The 20478-nt window shown below is 48.3% G+C and overlaps 2 protein-coding genes across 2 annotated transcripts in view; both read right to left on the reverse strand.

Annotated features, from left to right (window-relative positions):
- Positions 1–246: 246 nt before the first annotated feature.
- RPE (ribulose-5-phosphate-3-epimerase) lies at positions 247–2732 on the reverse strand. The gene is made up of 6 exons (XM_059868304.1): positions 2572–2732; positions 2355–2434; positions 2136–2275; positions 1431–1565; positions 1210–1296; positions 247–799 (listed from the first exon to the last, which is right to left on the reverse strand). Exons 1-6 carry the CDS (start codon positions 2691–2693, stop codon positions 677–679), a joined length of 687 nt encoding a protein of 228 aa, XP_059724287.1. The 5' UTR covers positions 2694–2732; the 3' UTR covers positions 247–676.
- A 2157-nt stretch (positions 2733–4889) lies between these two features.
- Positions 4890–20478, reverse strand: part of UNC80 (unc-80 homolog, NALCN channel complex subunit) — a 102554-nt gene continuing 86965 nt past the window's right edge. Inside the window, exons 56-64 of the mRNA XM_059868306.1 lie at positions 19916–20122; positions 19482–19666; positions 18474–18639; positions 17208–17387; positions 15671–15809; positions 9706–9787; positions 9065–9176; positions 7739–7929; positions 4890–6230 (exon numbers count right to left, since the gene is read on the reverse strand). Coding sequence (XP_059724289.1) covers positions 5961–6230; positions 7739–7929; positions 9065–9176; positions 9706–9787; positions 15671–15809; positions 17208–17387; positions 18474–18639; positions 19482–19666; positions 19916–20122 — 1532 coding nt within the window. The 3' untranslated portion in view covers positions 4890–5960. The remainder of the gene's footprint in view (positions 6231–7738; positions 7930–9064; positions 9177–9705; positions 9788–15670; positions 15810–17207; positions 17388–18473; positions 18640–19481; positions 19667–19915; positions 20123–20478) is intronic.

Consider the following 20478-nt stretch of genomic DNA (forward strand, 5'->3'; position numbering starts at 1 on the left):
CACACAGCTGTCTTAGCTGGCTATTTGAAAGGTAAGTGAGGAGATATTCCCCACTTCATGATCTGGTAAAGATGCTGCACTGACTTACCTGATGCTGGATTTCTACAAGCCAAGTGCTTTCAATACAATAGAGGCAAAGGACAGGAACATTTCTACCATCACTGAGATTTTTTTAGCCCCCTTAAGCTGCCTTTTCCCTAAACTTACTCCTAAACCCACTTATTTATGACAGTCAGCTTCAAGAACTTAACACGCCAAGGAAGGGGTGTTTAATGCAGTAGTGGAAAAAGTTTTGTAGGAATGCACAGATCAAATGACAAAATACAGACAGCAGAAGGCAGTTTGATTAAAGAGTCTTCCACAAGAGATTCCTGTGGTGATGCTACACTCTTCTAGCAAGCAACAAACTGACTGTAGTTCAATCCAGCCAGCATTAGAGGTTGTGCCACAAAATTAGCCTCCACAAAATCAAGAGACAGGTTCAAACCATTGCATTTCCAACCCTGAAAGACAGCCAGGACGTTTCCCACTGCTGCTTGCTTCGTTGCAGTGAAGGAATGCTTCCTCTGTTCAGCAGCAAGAAGTTTGTGTAGTTGGTGTTCATCCAGCCCCTGCTCATGCACGAGAAGAGGGCTCTCCTGCACGGCCAGAGCTCCTGGAACACGGCTGGGGAGTCTCATCGGTCCAGACTGCGCTTCTGGGCTGCCTCTGAGCACACGTTCCTGAGCAGGTTGATCACAGACCTGGGGTCTGCGCTCTTCATGATGGCACTGCCAGACACAATCATGTTGGCACCTGCCTGGGGGACAGCACACACTGCTCAGCCACATGGAACACAGCCCTGCCTGCCTGCAGAACACTGCAGGTGGGAATTCTGTGCAAACAGGTGGGACACAGGTGACATCCCCCTAACTGCAACCCCAAATCAAGTTCAGAAAACACAGCTGAAATCCCCAAATACGTAATTTCTTCATCACACTGCTCCTATTTACACCAACATAAAATAAACAAACTTCTTTAGCTTAGGGGAGGCTTCGATAGCCACTATTTAAAAAAAGGCACAAAATTAGACCTCGAAAAGATTTTGATATTAAATGTATTTTACAGTTCCCTCTGGAAACTAAAAATTTCTCCTAAGCTTTATTTTCTGGGAGGTGATAAGTCTCTCAGCACAGTGACTGAGAGTGCTGCTCTGCTGCAACCCCTTACCTCTGCACACTTATGGATGGTGTCAGGCCCCACTCCTCCATCCACTTCTATATCCAAGGAAGGAAACTGTGTCCTGAGCCACTGAACCTAAGGAAACAGATAAAAAGCTGAGCACTGAGCTGCCACCAGCTTCTCATACATCTAGACAAGGTTTATCTACTTCACCACCCACTACTGTTAATTAGGTTTTAGCTCAATAATTCAAGAGGAACAAAGTTTACCTTTGGCATCATGTCTTCCATAAATTTCTGTCCTCCAAACCCAGGTTCTACTGTCATCACCAAAGCCATGTCTATCTGATTGGCCCAAGGTGCCAAGTGTTCAACCGTAGTGCCAGGCTTGATGGCCAAGCCAACCTGCAGGAAGGGAAGCCAAATCCAAGTGCACGTCAGGGCAAGACTGGCCTGAGCTCAGTACAGATTCCTAGGAAGTAATTACACAACTGTGTAATGGCAGGAAGAACAGGCTTCTTTATTTAAAAATTCCAGATTTTCTTCACTAAAACTGAAGACACACTTCACACAGCGTGTGTTTGGGCTGCATGTGCCAATCCCAGACACCTGAAGTGGCAAGAATGAGTTTTCCATAAAACCATGGAATCAAAATGCCTCGAGGTGGAAGGGATCTACAAGGCGCATCGAGGCCAACTGCTGGCCCTGCACAGACACCCCACCAATCTCACCCTGTGACTCAGAGCCTTCTCCAACCACTCCTGGAGTTCTGGCAACCTTGGGGCTGTGACCATTCCCTGGGGAGCCTGTCCAGTGCCCGACCACCCTCTGGGGTAAGAACCTTTTCCTGCTATCCAGCCCAAACCTCCCCTGATACAGCTGCAGGCTCCCCCAGCTCCTGTCACTGGTCACCGCAGAGAACCTGCCAGCAAGGCAGCTGTTAGTTAAGCAGAGCTCAGTGCGTTCTCCCCTCACCTTCATGCCATTCTCCCGAATGTCCTTTATCAGTGCCCCGGGATTGTCCGTCGCCTCTAGATGGAAGGTGTACTGGTTTGCACCAGCCACTGCCATGGGCTTCACCCACTGCTCTGGCGCGGCCACCATCATGTGCATGTCTGGAAGAGGAGAGCGAGCGGGCAGCGGGGCCGGCTCCCGCCGCCGGAGGGGCAGCGCCCCGCAGCCCCCGGCCCTTACCGAAGAAGGGCTCCTGGCCCAGCCGCTTGCGCAGGCTCTCCACGACGGGGTGGCCGAAGGTGATGTTCGGGACGAAGTGTCTTGGGGCCGAAGAGAGAGACGCGCCCGCCCACAGGTTACCCCGTGCGGCCGGGAGGAGCGGGCCGTTCCGCCCGCCCCCCGCGCCCCCGGCCCGGCCCGGCCCGGCCCGGCCGCTCCCGCCCGTCCCCGGCGTTACCCGTCCATTACATCCAGGTGCAGGTAGTCGGCCCCGCAGTCTAGCATGCGGCTGCACTCGGCGCCCAGCGCCGCCAGGTCGCTGTTGAGGATGGAGGGACCGATCCGACACCCCGACGCCATCGCTGCGGCCGCGGCTGCTGCCGGGACGGGGGGCGGGCCGGCCGGGCGGGGGGAGGGCCGGGGCGGTGCCCCCGCCATCTTGGGGCCGCCGCTCCGCCCTCACGGCCGCGTCAGCCCCGGGCCCCGCACCGGCGGAAATAATACCAATAGTAGTAATAACCGTGCTGTAGGTGATTTTAAGTTCCCGGCCAGGTGTATTTTGTCCCCCCCACAGCACAGTTCTAGCCCCGCGCCGGGCCTGCAGCAGATGGGGAAACATTAACAAGCGCTGTCGGTATCCCGGAAGAAAACCGCGTACGGAAACCCCTGGGAGCGCCAGACACCGACCGTGTTACGCAAGAGGCTCAAACACAGAACTCTGTCCTTTGCCGTCGTTCCTTTGTATTTAATCCTCGGGACAACGTTTGCATAAAATGCTGAGGCAACGGGAGCGACTGACACGTGGACAAGACAGGCACGGCCGGACATCGCTGAGCACGGCTGGCACTATGGAGAGCAGCATCGAGTGTCTGCACAGCCCGGACAACACCGCGTGTGGTACGGAGGTACTGGAGGACAGCACAAACCAGCTAAAGCACTTGGTGTGCCACTCAGCAGGACGGCATTAAATGCAACTGGTACGACAGTAAAACGCATGGGAGGTCAGGCTGACGGGCTGGCCTGTCTGTGCCATCGCTCAGCAATCATCCCACAAAACCAAAGCCAGCTGCCCAGCCCTCTGGATAAAACTAAACTACAGATTACACCATTTAGAAGTTGCATTGATTTCTAGTAGGGCAGACATTAAAAAGAGGCATTTTAGACCTTGCTATGGCTTACAACTGTGGATTCACCTGTGACAGCAGAAACTTGAAAGTTATATACATGGAATTAAATGCAGTAAATCACAGTTATTTTGTCATCTCTAGAGTAGAGAACTGTGGGAAGGCCTCTACTTTTCATTAAAGAGGATGCTTCCTCCTTTTCTGCAGAAAAGATCACTCTATAAAGTGCACCATGAATTGTGTGTGTGTTGTGTCCCAGCCATTTACTCAGCTCAGGTCTGAAGCTTTCCTCCCCCCAGACTGCCGGTGTCCAAGCCTACCTGGGGACTTGAAAGCAAAGCTGTGGGGTTTTTCTCATTTGTGCGTCAGTGTTAATAATAAAACTTAACATCTGGAATTCAGCAATTCTTGGAGTGACCTCTGAGCTGGGAGCTAATCTAAAGCAGCATCCTACAGGTAGCTGGCACAGGCTGCAGTGCACTAAGGAGATAAAAGCAGTACAGCATGTTTTGATCAGCAGAGGAAACAGTTTGTTATCCAGGACATCCACTGGGACGTTGTCACCTCTCTTCCAAGACCAAGAACCCTTTGGAGCTGCATTAGAGCACCACCTGTACATTATATAGCCCCAAATATGTGGGGGATAGAGGTGGTGCACTATAAAAACAGTTGGTTTTTTCCAGCCCTGCTGTTCCCAAGACATGCTGAGATTCTCCTTCTCTCACCAACAGTGGTAGCAGAGCATGCTCAGCCCCTGGGACAAAAATGGCTTTTGCTCTCTTCAGAGGTTTAATGTGAGTGAGTTCCCTGCCCAGAGTGGTGAGCACAGCTCCTGTCAAAGGTGAGCATCTGGCAAATGCCAGGCAGCACAGCCTAAGGCTCCATGGGCTGCAGGGGCTGAAACCTGCTGCCAGGTGTGTGGTTCATGGTCTGAGCCCCAGGAAAAACCTGAGGGCTGCACTGCAGCAGCAAGGCAGCTGTCTGTAGGGCAGTACTTCAGCAGCTATTGCAGAGCCCAGGAGGAGAGCTGCAAGTCCTTTCTGTGGAGATGGCAGAAGGATACCATTTCCCTCCTTAGTAAGGCTGGTCTGTGATGTGTGTGTCCAAACTGGAGGCCCTCAGGAGCCAAAGTGGTAATGAACATGTTTTAGATACTCTCAGGATGATCCAAAACATTTTCCTCTGCACAATAATGACATGATTCTAAACCCCACTTAGTCTAACATGAGCCAGAAAAGGCAGTGTATGATTCCCAAGGCTCTCTTTGGGCATTGCTGATGATTTCATAGTTTGTTTCACAGCTATTCTGCAGTTTGCCTGTCAGCAGCTAATGGCTAAATTCACATTTCAGTGTAATTCCATGATGCTGCAGAAAAACCCTTTAACTCAGCTGTGACTTCAGCTTCAGCTGATCCCCCCAGGGATCTCCACCTTCTCTAAATGTTCCACACATTTATCTAATACTTGCAGCCATGAACGGTACATACATAAAATGGAACCTTTTAAAATACAATCTTAGCATGCCAAAAATAGATTCTTTCATCAAGTTTCTGCCCTGCAATATCCATCTTTTGTTTACAATGTACATATATATTTTTATATATATATAGTAACATGAAAATACCATCTATAAATATTTACTTTAAATCCCTCTACGTACATCCAACAGCATCAGGGGAGCAGTTGCTTGGGGCCAGAAGATCCAAGCATTGCAGATGCAGTTTCTTGGAGTATTTTTTTAAACTCTGGAGGTGAACAGCTGAGTAGATTAAAGCAGGACAGTGTGGGTTATTTATACCACCTGCAGACCACTCAGCCCCTGCCCATCTGTGTCTGTGGACAGCACATGCATTCCTGCTTACACTATATACTGTATTTAGTTCTGCAGAGCAAATATTTTCGTAGCACAAGGGCAATATTTTACAGAGTGGAATGGAACTAACAGACAAAAGTAAACTCAACTGAAGTCTGCAGTGCCAAAAAAAAAATCTAATTGCTTTGTGGTGCTTACTGTTGCTCTGCATGTTAGAAACAATGGTCCCAGGCTTGAGAAAATCAAGCATTACATTGGTTCTTTCTGTCACTGTTTTCAAGGTGTAGGAGCCTTGGATTCAGCTGCTGTGGTAGCCCTCCTCTCAAAAACACTACAAAAATAACTCTGAGGCACAGTCTCAGAAGAGACGTCTCTGTCTCACACAGTCCAACAGCCCATTACCCAGCGAGGCTGCTGATCTCTGTGCATGTTGCCAGACCAGGGCTCCATGGACCACGTTTGCCTGCACACCCCTATCCTGAGAATTCTGAACCAGTTCTTGGCTCCTGTGGTCCTGCCCTGAACTGAAAAGAGATCTCACAAATAGAAATTTGCCAGTCTATAGCAGCCGGCTGATAGCTGTTTCCTGCTCCTGGATAATAAAGTGCTCTTGTTTCATGAGTTACTGTTTAGCAGCGAGCTCTAAGGTAAACACTCCTTCCTCCTCCCACTGCTGTACTTCCCCAAGAGTTACACATGAGATTCATCGAGATCAACGTCGGTCTCGCCGAGCTCCACGTGCGTGAAGCTGAAGTGCGTGGCCAGCAGAGGGTTCTCCATGCCGTTGTCCTCGCTGATGTGCAGGACGGTGTCGCCGTGCTGCAGCAGGCTGGTGGTCTCCAGCCCCGCGAAGTCCTCGCTGTCCGAGAGCTGCGGGGGTGGGGTGCTCTGGGCTGTGGCTGGCCGCGATTCCAAGCCCTCCTCTTTGTCCTTCTCCTCCTCAGCAGAGAGTGCCTCGCTCTGCAGTTGAGGACAGCTGGTGGTCAGGCTCAGAGAAGGCAGGAGGGAGAGGGGGGACAAAAGGAAAGGTCTATAAAGTATTTTCTCATTCAGATATACATCTTACCATAAAGAACCAGGCACTTGCAGATTATAAATCCCTTAAAAATATACCTAACAATATATTTTTGCTGGTGAATCAAATTTACATCAAAGATCAGAAGGGTTCTCTGATTTGAGTCATTAACACTTCCTCATTTAATCTTTTTTAGCATGGGTTTCAAATGGAGAGTAGGTTTACATTAGATATTAGGAAAAAATCCTTTATACTGAGGATAGTGAGGCACTGGAAAAGGTTTCCCAGAGAAACTGTGGCTGCCCCATCCCTGGAAGTGTTCAAGCCCTGGCTGGACATGCTTGGAGCAACCTGGTCTAGTGGAAGGGGGTGGAATGAGTCCAAACCATTCTGTGATTCATTCTGTGATTCTGAAGACAGAGATCATTCGTTTGTGCATGGCAAAGGACATAACCTCAAAAGACACTGGATATTTGGACGTACAAAAGTGATTTCAATGTCACTGAGGTGTTGAAGGGATGACTGAGATTGTCCCTGCACAATGCTCATAGGGGGCCAACACAGGAAAATGTTGGACAAGCAATTTCTTTTCCACTGTGACGCCTGAACAGTGCTGGGGCTTTGATGGATTCCCTCCTTAAGGGGGCATCTCTCAGGGAACAAGCTGTGAAAACCTGTTGAGGACAGCTTGCCCTGGTGACTGGGTCCACGAGGACACTGGATGTGATGGGAAGATGGAAAGGGAAGATGCAGAAAATGTATTTTCAAATTAAGAATTGTTACATTGACCTGGAAAGGAATGGCTTTACAGAAGCAGGGGCTTGACAGCAAACAGCCTGAAGGAGAGTTTGCTGTCTTTACCCTCGTGCCAGCTTTCATCACAGTGCTGTAATGCATCCGGCACTTCCCAGAGCCTGGAAGTGGAGGGACACAGGCTACAGACACAGCAGTGATGTTACCTGGCCCTGAAGGGACACAGGCTACAGACACAGCAGTGTCATTACCTGGCTGTGAAGGGACACAGGCTACAGACACAGCAGTGATGTTACCTGGCCCTGAAGGGACACAGGCTACAGACACAGCAGTGTCATTACCTGGCCCTGAAGGGACACAGGCTACAGACACAGCAGTGATGTTACCTGGCTGTGAAGGGACACAGGCTACAGACACACAGTGATGTTACCTGGCCCTGAAGGGACACAGGCTACAGACACAGCAGTGATGTTACCTGGCTGTGAAGGGACACAGGCTACAGACACAGCAGTGATGTTACCTGGCTGTGAAGGGACACAGGCTACAGACACAGCAGTGATGTTACCTGGCTGTGAAGGGACACAGGCTAGAAACACAGCAGTGATGTTACCTGGCTGTGAAGGGACACAGGCTACAGACACAGCAGTGATGTTACCTGGCTGTGAAGGGACACAGGCTACAGACACAGCAGCGATGTTACCTGGCTGTGAAGATCAGCCACGACGATGGCAGGCGAGGCAGTCAGCCCAGGTTTGCCGAGGGACTCCTGCTGGCCGGTGGCCTGGGGGCTGTCGCGGCCGCAGCCCAGCTGCTGTGCCGGCGGCTCCGCGGCGGCCGCCGGGGGTGCCTCAGGCTGCGCCTCCGTGAACGTCACCGAGCGCTTCTGCTCCGCTGCAGGGTGCAAAGCCCAGGAAACTCAGCATTAAAATTTGGGAAGAAATACACAAGAAAAGAAGAGGAAGAATCCACGGGGGCTTTACAACTAAGACAGGATTTGTGGTTCCTTCCATCTTTATATAAGCTGTCTAATCGGCGTCTAATCTAAAAGTCTTTTCTCCTGGGTTTCCACTGCAGCCACAGCAAGACTCTGGGATCTCCTGAAGTCTAGCCAGCACACCTATCCTTGTCATGGCTTGGTGAGAAAAATACCACCTATAACATCTTCCCATTCCATAAGAATACACTGAGTTGAATTCCCATGTGATGCCCTCAAATATAAAAGAAAAACTGGCATGCAAAAAGGAAGGAGAATCGCCCAAGGTTTTGCTGAAAATCTAAGCAAATAAAGTGCAACAGAAAACTCCTCATTCCTGCAGACTCAGTCCACTAGCCAGGAATAACAGACAGCTAGACTAAAAACTCAACAGTAAAACTGATATTCTCATTCCTGCTTTTAATTATGTTTTGTTAACTTTTATATTTCAAATAGCTCCAGCAGTGGTGTTGCCACAGCGCACTCCTGCTGAAACCCAGCAAGTTCACAAGTAACCTTTGCTCTGCCAGATGTTTCCTCCAAAGCTCACTGCTCACTTCAGATGGTACAGAATACAGCCACCTGCTCTGCTTGGCAGTGCTGCCTGCTGGAAACATACAGCACAGACTGGAACAGTCCTACATTCATTTCCATATACAGTCCTTAGAGCTCTGTACTGCTAAGCTTATGATGGGCCATGTCCTCCTTTCTACTACTCTCAATAGCATCTTCCAAACTTGCACATCTGGAGGTTTTGGATGAGGCATCCTGACTAGAGGAAACCCATCCCCTAAATTCTCCATAAGTCTTGGAAACAAGATCATTCATTGTCCATGTCCTGTTTGACCTTGAAAACCTCTGGAGAAACCATCAAAGTGTTTTGAGGGGGTGGATTTCTGATTGGATATCCATGTACTAGGAAAAAGTATAAAGCTTCTAGAACTTCACTTTAATATAAGCTACAAACAACCTTCTATTCCTTTAGGCTCAAACCACATAGTTTTTAACTTTCCAGTGTGGAGAGCTGGTTCTGGAAATGCAGCAGTGCCCTACCACAGGGTTTAGGCTTTGGCTGGATGCTCCGTCTGGTGGTTGAAAGTCGAGCTCCGTGACGGCTCCGAGGCTCCGTCTGAGTCTTCTGACGTGAGAGCAGCGGCCGTCGGAGCTGAGCATTGGAACAGAGAGTCAGGCTGATGTGTGGGCACATACTGCACAGCTTCTCCTCCCAGAGAACATCACTGTCTGTACCTCTCAGGTCCCCTCACTCTGCTTTTAGCAGATATGTGTTTTAAAGCCTCCATGGCTTCCTATCAATTCATATCATGGCAGTCATATTTCCATTTCCTTCATATCAACTTCTGGGCTTTGTGCCTTTTCAGTTTCAACACTGAATGCAGTGCAGGGCAGGTGGTGTGACCATAATTTAATAACAGTAATAAGAAAAAAGCCTGCAGAGGACAAGACTGAGGAGTTGAAAACAAAGGGCACCTCCTCTCTCAGGGATTTGCCTGGCTTCACACCTACCATTTGTGCTATGGTCCCTGCTAAGTCAAGGGACTGCCCAGTACAGCAAAAATTAGGTAGAAGTGACACATCCCATCCCCACATCATGTCCAAACAGCCCCATACAAGAAAAGCCAGCCCAAATCCCAGAGCAGGAGAGAAGGTTTGTTCAGTACTGCCTGTGTCCTCACCTGCCTCAGGCCTCTCTTCCGCCCCAGGGGCTGCTGCAGGAGGAGGTTCTGCTGTCCTGGCTCGCTCTGCACACTTGCCACCCTGTCAGATGGTGACAGCATTAGGCCAAGCACAGAAGCACGCTGCATTACTAGTAGGTGTCCTGGCAATTGGGACTAAAGTAAATAAATAAACAAGAGATCGACCAACCACTAATGGCACAGTCACTTCAAAGAGCAGCACTATCTTTGAAGGATGGGAGGGGACATGTCTGTTGGGTTGTGGCTTCCAGGGCTTGGGAAAGGGTGGGAGGTGGAGTCATGGTATTCAGGACTTGGCCACGCACAGGTAGCATCCAAATATAAATAACTGCAGGTTTCAGTTTTCAGTCATTGATTGATGCATCCCACTGAGCAGCACTCACTTCTCTGCATCCTTTGCCACATCAGAGAAGGCAGGAACATCAGCTTCCTAGCTCAAAAGCCTTCTTGTTTGCTTTTCCTTTATTCAAGGACAATGTTGTAACAGCTATTTTTTTCCTTCCCAAACAAGACTCCGTGGCCTCATCACAATTTTGTCATCTGTTTTTAATTTCAATTTAAGTCAACAAACAAAAACCAAACGCAAAGTGACAAAGGATCCATTCACATAATGGATGCATGAGTTATGTGAACAAGGCCCCCACACTCAACACTTGCAGCCTCAAGTCTTTTTGTGACTAACAAACAAAAGAGACAAGTAAACAAAAAATAGATATAGATAGATAGATAGATAGATAGATAGATAGATAGATAGATAGATAAACAAACAAACAGCTTGTTGGTTTTTAATATACTGGCACAAAATATCTGAAAACCTGCAGTAGAAGAAACTTTAGCAATAAAACATACTCAGCTATGTTATGACCATCTCATACTGACATCCAACTGACCATTCAACCTACTTAATATAAAAATACCAGCCTCCCCTCATTTTTATCAAAGCACTGTTTTCCTCCAAACACTGGCATTCAGCAGTCACAAAACACTTCAGCTGAGAGACTTATGACTACAGTAGTCACTAAGAGTTATGACAGACTTGTTTTAACTCAGGCAGCTGCTTTTTTTTAAGCCAGACTGGAATCCACTGAGTAACATGTCCTGTCTAAGCAACTTCCAGCTATAGCTGGTACACACAGTGTTCAAGATTCAGTATTGCAATCCATTTTGTCTTTGGCTTGCATTAATCTAAAGGAAAACAACATTATTTTCTCTAGATACTTCCCTTGGATCTGCCTGGAGTTTGTCAGAACCACCAAGAGAATGAAGGCTAATCACTGACCGTGCAGGAGTGGAGGAAGAAGACAAACCTAGGGACATGGTCAGGGAGGATGGCTTTGGACAGGCTTACAAAGCTTTGTCTTCTGAGCAGCTCATTCTTCACTTTGGCAGAAGTTACTGATTGTCCTTAGAAGGTTTGGTGGACCAGAACATGAAGGTGTCCTGCTCTGCTTTGGGTCTGTTGGGGTTTAGGATTTTTCCTTTTGTTTCTTTCTCTCATGGAATTTTGTCCCATCTGTCGCTAAGAAACCATAACAACTGATACTTAGGAGAGACAAGAGAAGGGAAGAGACCCTCCATGGGAAGGGTGCAGCTGGCCACTCTCCTGACTGAGGGGTTTCTGTTGGAGGGGCAGAGATAGGATGAGAATTGGGCTGGGGAAGAGGGGCTGGCAGCTCCTGGCTCTCTGGGCTTGGGAGGAGGACAGTGGAGCTGCTGCCTGGGCAGGGAATTCACTGCTGCCACCAGGGCCCTGCCCTGTCCAGTTCCTCCTACCCTGCTGAGCGTTTGCTCATGAGAGCAGCCATTGAGCTGGGACCTTAGTGGCACCCTGCCTCACAGGAAAGGACCCTTGCCATCTGTTGGGTGCCTCAGGGAAACAGACCAGGACCACCTTCCCAGAGGGTGCATACGCAGCTGCTGTGGAGGAACCCTGCTGCTGACACCTCAGGCTTTTTTCACTGCACTCTAACCCACACCCCCTGCCTGCCAGGACACTCCGTGGCTGCTGCAGCTGCAGAGTTTCTGCTGCCTGTTATTTGCCACCCTGGGCGAGCCCTCCCTGCTGCTCCAGGGTCCTGCAGCCCCTCTTCCCCTTCAGCCTGGCTGCCATTGCCATGAGGGCCCACGCTGCCTGCTGCAGCTGGAACATCTTTTCCTCCTCACAGAGATCCAACCAAGTCTTTTCAGACTTATTTGCAGTGTCTTCTTTCCTCCTTAAAGCTTTGCAGCCCTGGTGCCTGTCCTTGAGACATTAGTGCCTGCTCCTTGAAAAGGATAATAAGCCTCAGCAGAACTGACTCCCAAGTGCATCTGCTCACCAATTTGCTTTAGATCTCTGTACCACAGAGCAGGATGGAGGATTGTGTCCTGGTCCCTAGAGAAAATTTTTGTGACAGGAATTAGTAGGAGCTGATTACATTTCAGGGTTCAGAATAAATTATTGTGTTTGAACACATTTATTGACTTAGGTGTCTCATAGAACTCAGCCTCACCACTGTAATTAGGAGTGGCTACCCCCTACTTAACAAGATCAAAACATTTCAAAACCAGCACTGATGTAACCAAGTATCAGGTCATTATGGCCTTAGCTCAGGTACAGACCTTCCCCTGCAGTGAGCTTTTAGTGCTGCTAAAGGGACAGAACAGAAGTTCTTTGACTGAATGATTTCTCTTCACCTCTTTAGCTCAGCAGGCCATGCAGTCCATCTTACTTTGTCAAAAAAGCAGGTAACAGCACTCCTGCCTCTGCCAAGAAGCTGATGTCTTTTCCTAACCCATCACAGACCAGTCTGCCAGAGCAGGGCTCACACACACTGGACACCATGTTGCATGGAATGAGCTCATTGTGGTGACAGCACTGGTGATAAACTCTCCTTTGGTCAGCTCAGGAGAGTGAACAAACAAACACAGCAGCCTGTCCCCATCCCAAAAAGCCACTACCAACATGGAAACCCAAGCTAATGGAACAGAAAGCATTCACACAAACGCCTCTCAACATATCCACAGCTTCCACTGGTGCAGGAATGAAACAGCAAGTTACCCTCAGTGTACGGGGCCGTGCTCTCCTGGGAGGAAACAGAGATGCTCTTGGGACTACAACAGCTCTCCAGCCTCAAGAGGATGGGTTGAGAGGCAGGGAGAATGATTAACATGACAGATCTGGGTGTTAAAGGTGCAGCCTTCCCTTCTAAGTTCACTCCTGACCCGTTTGTGTTTGCTTCCCTGTCTGTGGGTAATGAGGAACAGCTAGACCTGAACTCCAGCACTAACAGAGCCATTTCAGATCTGTATTTATGGTGTCCACCTGCAAGATTTCTAAGGTGTCATTTGAGAATTGAAAATGCTTTGCAAAATTAATGAGAATATTGTAAAGCACCCACAAAACACTATATTCCACAGGACTTACCATAATTAGTTTTATCAGTGAATGGTAAAAAACTCAGATTGATATGAAGTCTTTTGTGGTGACAGCATTGTGAGATGAATGAAAAAACAGATGTCTCCATTCTACATAAGCCTCCAGACTAATGCTTCTAACAGGATACAGCTAATGCCTCGTGGATCATCTTTCTCATGCCTTCCAAGCAATTAATTGTTAAACAAGGGGAAAAGCCCAAGGCCAGCCTGCTGCTTCATTCACCAGAGCTTTTTCTTTCCCCTTCTCCTTAGCCTTCTCAAAGTTATTGGCAATCAAAGCTGAAAACTGAAGGTGGGCTGCTACACCTTTGACTTGCAGGCCTGAATATTGATGAGCCACAAGAGACAGAGATGGAGAGAGTGACAAAAGGTGAGGGGAAGAGACAGGAGGTTGGAAACAGCTCGTTTCCCAGCACACACACTGACAGACAGGTAGTGTTCACACTGTACCTAGAGAGGCTGCCCTCAGTGGCCAGGCTCGGGGAGTCATCGAGGACATTAGGTTCACTGCAGGAGGGGCAGGGAGATTAAGAATTTAGGGAAAGAAAATGCAAAAAGCATGCGCTTGTCTCTGTTTTCAAGGGAAAAAAAAATATCAACGGAATAAAAAGAGTAAAAAGAGGAGGGTAACATTAATTGGTCTCACACGCTCAATGGCACAAATATGACTCAGAGGAGCTGAAAGAACATCTGATAACAGCAGCAGTCTTTAGAGAGAGTTCACACTGCGTGAAGCCTTCCACATCTCTGCTGAGATTTGGGGAGCTGAGAGGTTCAACAGGATGCGTTTCTGAAGGAAATTAGGCAGGGAACTGCTTTCAAAGCTATTTTCCTGCAGCAATTTTGGTTTATTTCAGTTCTATTTACTTTCACCTTCAGAGAAAGCTTTTTTTCCCTTCGCCATGAGCCACATCTTCCTTGAGGGAGGGCTGATCTATCTCCCATGAGCTACAGACCACTCTCCTGTTGGTGCAACTCTAAGGATAAACATCCAGGAAACGAGGTCTCACAGTGCCATGAAACTGTAAATAAAAAGCTGGCAAGGGTCTTGGCAAAGGGACACAATTCCAATGCAGCCATCAGGCAGGAGCAGCCTGCTCAGGCCATAGGAAAAACATGAAAGAAAGAGAAAGAAAGAAAGAAAGGAAGGAAGGAAGGAAGGAAAGTAGTCTGCTGGGTTACCAGCAGGAAAGCAGTAATAATATTACTTAGCATTAATTAGCTTACATTTGTGAGGCAGCCTGAAAGCCCAGAGACATCCATAACTCAAAGGGCAGGATGCTGAGGACTATGATTATGCTTTCTGAGCTGGTCCCTCTCCTACCCAAATGAAAAGTGATTCTCCTGCTATACCATACACTTAAAAAGTAGAGAGTGAAGCTCTGTGGTAATTAAAGTCTTTTTTTCTCAGCATCACCATGATTTGGGATAGCACAAAGCTCTCAGTCAGCTGTGACTCTTATGAAGTTTATGCATTGAAGATGGTAGTGAAAGGTTGAGGGAAATGCAGTCTTGCATATTAATTTTTCAAGGAACAAGGGGACTGAATCAACTGTGTTCAAGAGTCAAATGAGTTCCTGTAAGTCCTTTTGTGAAAACCTCCAGATAAAATCTGTGTAATTTCTCTCTTGTGAATCACTTCTCCTGTCTCTGCTGGTAGGTACCACAACTGTTAATTTTCCTTCATCTATCAAAGTTATTTCTTTAACTCCAAGCAAGAATGGGAAGGGAACAAAGTTGTTTGATTTTCCAGGGGTGGTGAAGACATAATGTAGAATATATTTTTAAAGGTTCAAAGGAAATAACATAAATTAATACGTCCATTGTCAAATATCCTTGGATAACTATGTCACCCACAAATAAAATCAATAAACACTGCTTATTTAGGAAAAAAAAAATCATGTTTAAATGCAAAACCTCTCTCCACATCTTCTAAACATGTACATTTCCCAACAGGCTCTTTCTCAGTATTCCATGTCAGCCAGGAGTAAGGCATTCAAAGTTATTTGTATCAACAAGTATTTCAGATTTAAAACAGCATTAAATCCCATCTTTGAACATAGTATTTCATTTCTGTGATGAGCTAGTTACTGTTCTAGGAAGGACAAGAACACATGGAAGAAAACAAAGTAAATCAAACTGCCTCTGTCCCTCTTTCCCAGCTTCTCAAGATTGCTCCCCACTTCCCTGCACAAACTGGGTATGGCCTCCTGGTTCAAGGGATACCCCAAAACCACATTTCCTTTTGCTATTCAGTGGCAGCAGAGAAAAATAATAATGTAGAGTGTTTCTGAGACTGTTTAAGGGGAAGGTTGCTGGGGGTGACAGCTTGTTCTTATGGACCCTACACAACACAGATCACCCTGGAAAATCATTATTTCCAACCCTTGGTCCAACACTATTCCAGGATGAATAAATTTAGTATCACTATGCTGGCACCAATTCCACCATCCCACCTCTGTGATGTACCTGGGCCATTTCTGCTGTTGTTATTAAAATGGGAAAGGTGAAAAGCCCATGTTTTTACCTTTGGCTGGGTAGCATGCCCACCTCAGCCTGAGGTGCAGACATGCTGGAGAGATGGCTGGAGAAGCGCCTCCTCCCAATGGCACCCATAAGGTATGTTTCTTGTTCACTTACCACACTGGGCATGCTCAAGGAGTCATCTAGAAAGAGAGAAAAAACAGGAAAGGAGAGGAAACAACCACCCAAACCCCACCTGCATCCCAAAAGCTGTCAAGAGATAAAAGGATGCCAAAGGTGTACCCAGCATTCACTTACCAAGAGCCCAAGCCTGCAAATTGCAATATTCTATTAGATTTGACAGCCACTGTGCAGAAAGACATACTCATAAACCTCTGCAGGATGAGGAACCTGACAAACATGGGGCAGGGCTTATGTATTCTTTAAATGGCTCTCAGGAAAAGATGTTTGCAGAATTCAGCTTCCACTAGGGATTAATTCCTGTGATTAATAAATTGCTTGTTAATATACAGTGTTTCCAGCAAAAAGGTTATAACTGGACGTTTTCCTGCTGTGAAATAAACTGCTGCTATGATCTAGCAAAGCACTGTGACAAACAAGCCAAAATACCTGACAGCAAAATGCAGAACTGACACCCTTCAACACCCTTCAGGACATGCATTTTAAAATGCCACCAAAAATTTGGATAAATTGACTCAAATACATCATACTGCAAGAGATCTATGCAGACAGCTGGATTGCATTCAGGACTGCTTGAAACTTTCAGTGCTGTTTCAAATTTTATAAGTATCCAGAAAGAAATTACTTTATTGTGGTTTTTTGCCACAGCAACTTGTTAATTACAAGTAAAGAAAACAAAGGGGTGAGTTTGTGTAATTTTCTCTCCTCTTTTTGAGCTTTTTTTCAATTCTGATGTACTGAAATATTTTACAGCAGTATTTATCCAAGGCAGAGCTGAGGGAATAATGCCACAGTTCAGACAGGAAGATGGCACTTACCATTCCACACTGTGGCTCAGAATTAATCTGAGGCTGAAACCACATTTTGCCACAGTGAGTAAATATTTGAACCATGTTATAATTAGTACAGCTCTGGGTGGATTGTACAAAGTTTAGTGGAATAAAGTTAGGCTGAACATGCAAAGTTTCAGGCTAACTGCTCTTTCCCAAAAGGCAATTCCACTGTAACTGCATGGGCCTTTCTTTTGAGCCCCCCATCCTCACTCCTTCTGTTGATGCTTTTGGGGATCCTGCAGGAACAGGATCCCAAGTACAGAGCCACAGCCCTTGCCCACTGTCTCAATGGCCAAAGAGAGGCCTGGCTGCCCAATAACTTGTCAGCACTGACAATTGCACATCAGGCACTAAAATCCTCCCCTTGGCCCTGCCACAGCTCAGAAGGCAGCGAAGAAGTATTTTACAACCCAGACTTCAACACCATGTACCACCTGCTCAACCTCATGCTCCTGTGGGCCTTTTATTCACACTGGGACACAGGGCCAACTGTGCTCCCCTCCCAGACAGCCTCTGGGCATGAAGAAAACATCTTCAGCGTTGGGGGCTTGGTTTGTGGCCACATACTTTCTTCATCCTCCTCGTCGGTGCGGCTGAGCGTGTCCTGCGAGGCCTGCTGGGAGGGCTCGCTCTCCTGCTCCCACACCGTGCCCGTGCCCGTGTTGGAGCGGGACATGGTGGCCAGGCTCAGGCGGTAGGCAGACGTGGAGGTGCCCACTGTGCTGACAGATGTCTTCCCTTGGTAAGCTGCACAAGAGGGGGAAAACCAAACCCAGGTCACTGGTGGCACCGGAGAGCAACAGCAAGCCAAGAGTTCCTGTCATAGTGGGCACCTCTTTCTGCCTGGACTAGTGGGGCAGGGGGACCTTCTCACCCTCTACAAATTCCTGACAGGAGGGTGGAGCCACAGGACTAGAGGAAACGGCCTCAGGCCACGCCAGGAGGAATTTCTTCATGGAAAGGGTTTCTAAGCATTAGTATGGGCGGTGGTGGAGTCACCACCCCTGGAGGTGTTCAGGAAATTACTGGACTTGGTGCCATGGTCTAGTTGACAAGGTGGTGGTCAGGCAAAGTCTGAACTCGATGGTCTCAGAGGTCTTTTCCAACCTTGATGATTCTGTGATACTGTGACAGGGGTGGCAGAGGTGATAAAACATAAGCAGCTGCCTTGCTCACCTCACCTTTCCAAAATCTATGTTTTACTTAGGCAGTCTGATTTTCACAACCTGCATTTTACAGGTCAGCTTAGAAACATTCAGAAACAAGGCAAAATATTGCCAAGGAAAAAAAGACTGAAGCATTTCCTTTTCAGTTTGTTTACAAAACACATAAACTGCTTGCCATCTGTGAGCAGTGGCTGCCATCTCGTGGCAACAGGGGTGGCTGTCACTGGAGAAAAGTCTCCCCTTCTGCAGGAGAGAATTCTGCAGTGCCCCATCAGCTCAGGGATGCTGATCTGGATATCACAGTACAGAAAAATCAAAGAAACCAGGAGGAAGGAGAAGGAAGATCTGCTACTGCTGAACAGCCAGAGCTTTCTGCACAAGGAGCTTTGGCTTTACAGTGGCGTGGAGGGGCTGCACAAGCCAGCTGAGACTGGAATGGGAACTCAGACTTGGTGTAAAAGTAGGTGCATTTCACAACTAACCTGGACTTTCAGAGGCAAGGCTGAGCATAAGCTCCAGGGGCAGGCTGGCAGGGTGTGTGCAGATTGCCCCATTCCCATTTTAGGCAGAGGCCAGGTCTGCCTCACAACTTCCTGCAGGGGCAAGCAGCTGCAGGAAGTTGTTCCAGCCCGGGCTGATGGCCCTGAGCTGTCCCTGCTTTCCTTACCAGACCCGCTGTGCACGGCCTCCTTGAGGATCTTGAGCTCGTTGTTGAACTCGGCGATGAGGGAGCTCTTGCAGAGCGGGCGCGGGATGAAGCGCCGCTCCAGCTGGTCCGAGATGTGCTGCCGGGCACTCAGCTCCTCGTGGTTCTCAGCTGGCTGGGCCAGCAGCTGCAAAAGTGGGATGTGTTAGCATTGCAGGGAGATGGTGCCCAGGGAATTGGGACTAGTCTCCAGGTTAGCATGTGCCTGCAGCCAGCAGGCTTTGTAGGCAAGAGGTTTTCACTCCATCTGTGAGGCTTCCACCTGTCTGTCAGAGGAAATCTTACATTTGACTGAACAGAGATCAAAACCTCTGCGGCACAGGCTGCATGGAGGGCTCCCTTATGCTAAGCTCACAATCCTGTCATGAGACACTTTCTTCCACCATGATGATTTAGTCTGTCTGAGAGACAAGCTAGGCTAAATAGAGTACCATGTGCTAGTCTACCTGGTAACTGGCAAGGAGCTGTGATTAACTCAAACCCCAGATGCCTTAGCCTAGCAGCTGCCTGTTCATCCACAAAATTTCTGTAAGAATCTTCATCCAAGAAATGGAAAGGGGACTGGTCCTTCCTGGCTGTTAGCAGTATTGCCCAGCTCTGTGCAGAAGAGAGATTACTACAAGATTTCTGCCAACACCCTCCGAGGTTCAGCACATCCACACTCCTTCCAAGTGCCCTGAATGTCTTCATTCTAGAATTAAGTCCACATGCACTTTCCCCTCCAAAGGAACTAAGACTAGCTGTACTCCATGGATCAGAGCTCCTGGATGACTGGCATACCCTATAGTTTTGGCTAGGGAAAAGCTCTGTGATTTCACTTCAAAGGGTTCTTAGGCCTGCTAACTTCTGAAAAGCCACTCACTCACTACATGGAGTTCTTCCAGCAGTGCTGTTCCTGTGTTCTCAGCTGGGGAATAAGGGCTAGCTTGCCATCAGGAGTGAGACACCAGGAGCCAAAGCAACTGTTACCTTGCACTGGATGAAGGGCCGAAGGAGCACAAAGATAGGGATCCGTGTTCGCACGATAAAGTCGAGGAAATCCCACAGGGCCAGCCCTCCCACCTTGCGCAGCGCCATCTCTTTGACTTGCAGGCTCAGCCAGTACCACTGGCTGTCCAGTTGGCGTTCAAAGCAAACAAGGATCACCTTCAGGGCTACAGGGGAACACACAGCAGCAAAGGGCAGTCAGAGATGTCACCAGTGTCCCTCACGAGCACTGGGGGCAGGACAGGGGGGCCACAGTGAGCATGAACACACATGGGCATGCTTTGCCTGTTCGTGCATGTGCACGCCTCAGCTCTAGAGAGGTCAGTTAGCTCCTGCCTGAGACGGTTTTCTTTGGTTCTCTCTGCATCCTTGAGCACTCTGTCCCTTCCCAGTGGTGAGCAGAAGCCCTCACTCACCCAGGTAGGCAGCCTGGCTGGTGGATTCTGCCAGCCCCTCCCGGCGCAGGTCCTTCCCCACGTCCCCCGGCGTGGAGCAGTGGGCGGGGGAGCTCTCCAGCATGAAATTCTTGCTGCGGGAAGTGCTGATGATGCGAGGTGGCAGGAGGATATTGATAACAGTCTGGAGCAGCAGCAGGACCTCAGGCTGCTCCAGCCAGGGGCTGTCTGAGATGCATTGGGAGGGGAAAAAGAGAGAAAGGTCAGGCTACATCCCATCAGAGACACTCAAAAGATCCAGACCCTGTCCAGTTCCAAAATGGGGTGCATCTCAAATGTCCCCTAAGCCAAAACTCCGTCCCCCACACCTTGTTATGCTGCTTCTCCTCCTGCAAGCAAAGGCAAAGTTTATTTTAGAACCAACACAAACATTCACAAACACAGAGCTATGCAGCACAAAGAAATGTCTCATTCAGTGGTCTCATTTCCTTCTGGCATGCCCCTCTCCCTTTACTCTTTGCTTTCATTTAGGGAGTTACCAGTGAAGACCCTCTAGAGCAGAAAGCAAGGAGCAGGACTTGTGC

The sequence above is a fragment of the Haemorhous mexicanus genome, chromosome 26 (assembly GCF_027477595.1).
Source record: "Haemorhous mexicanus isolate bHaeMex1 chromosome 26, bHaeMex1.pri, whole genome shotgun sequence".
Taxonomy (NCBI): domain Eukaryota; kingdom Metazoa; phylum Chordata; class Aves; order Passeriformes; family Fringillidae; genus Haemorhous; species Haemorhous mexicanus.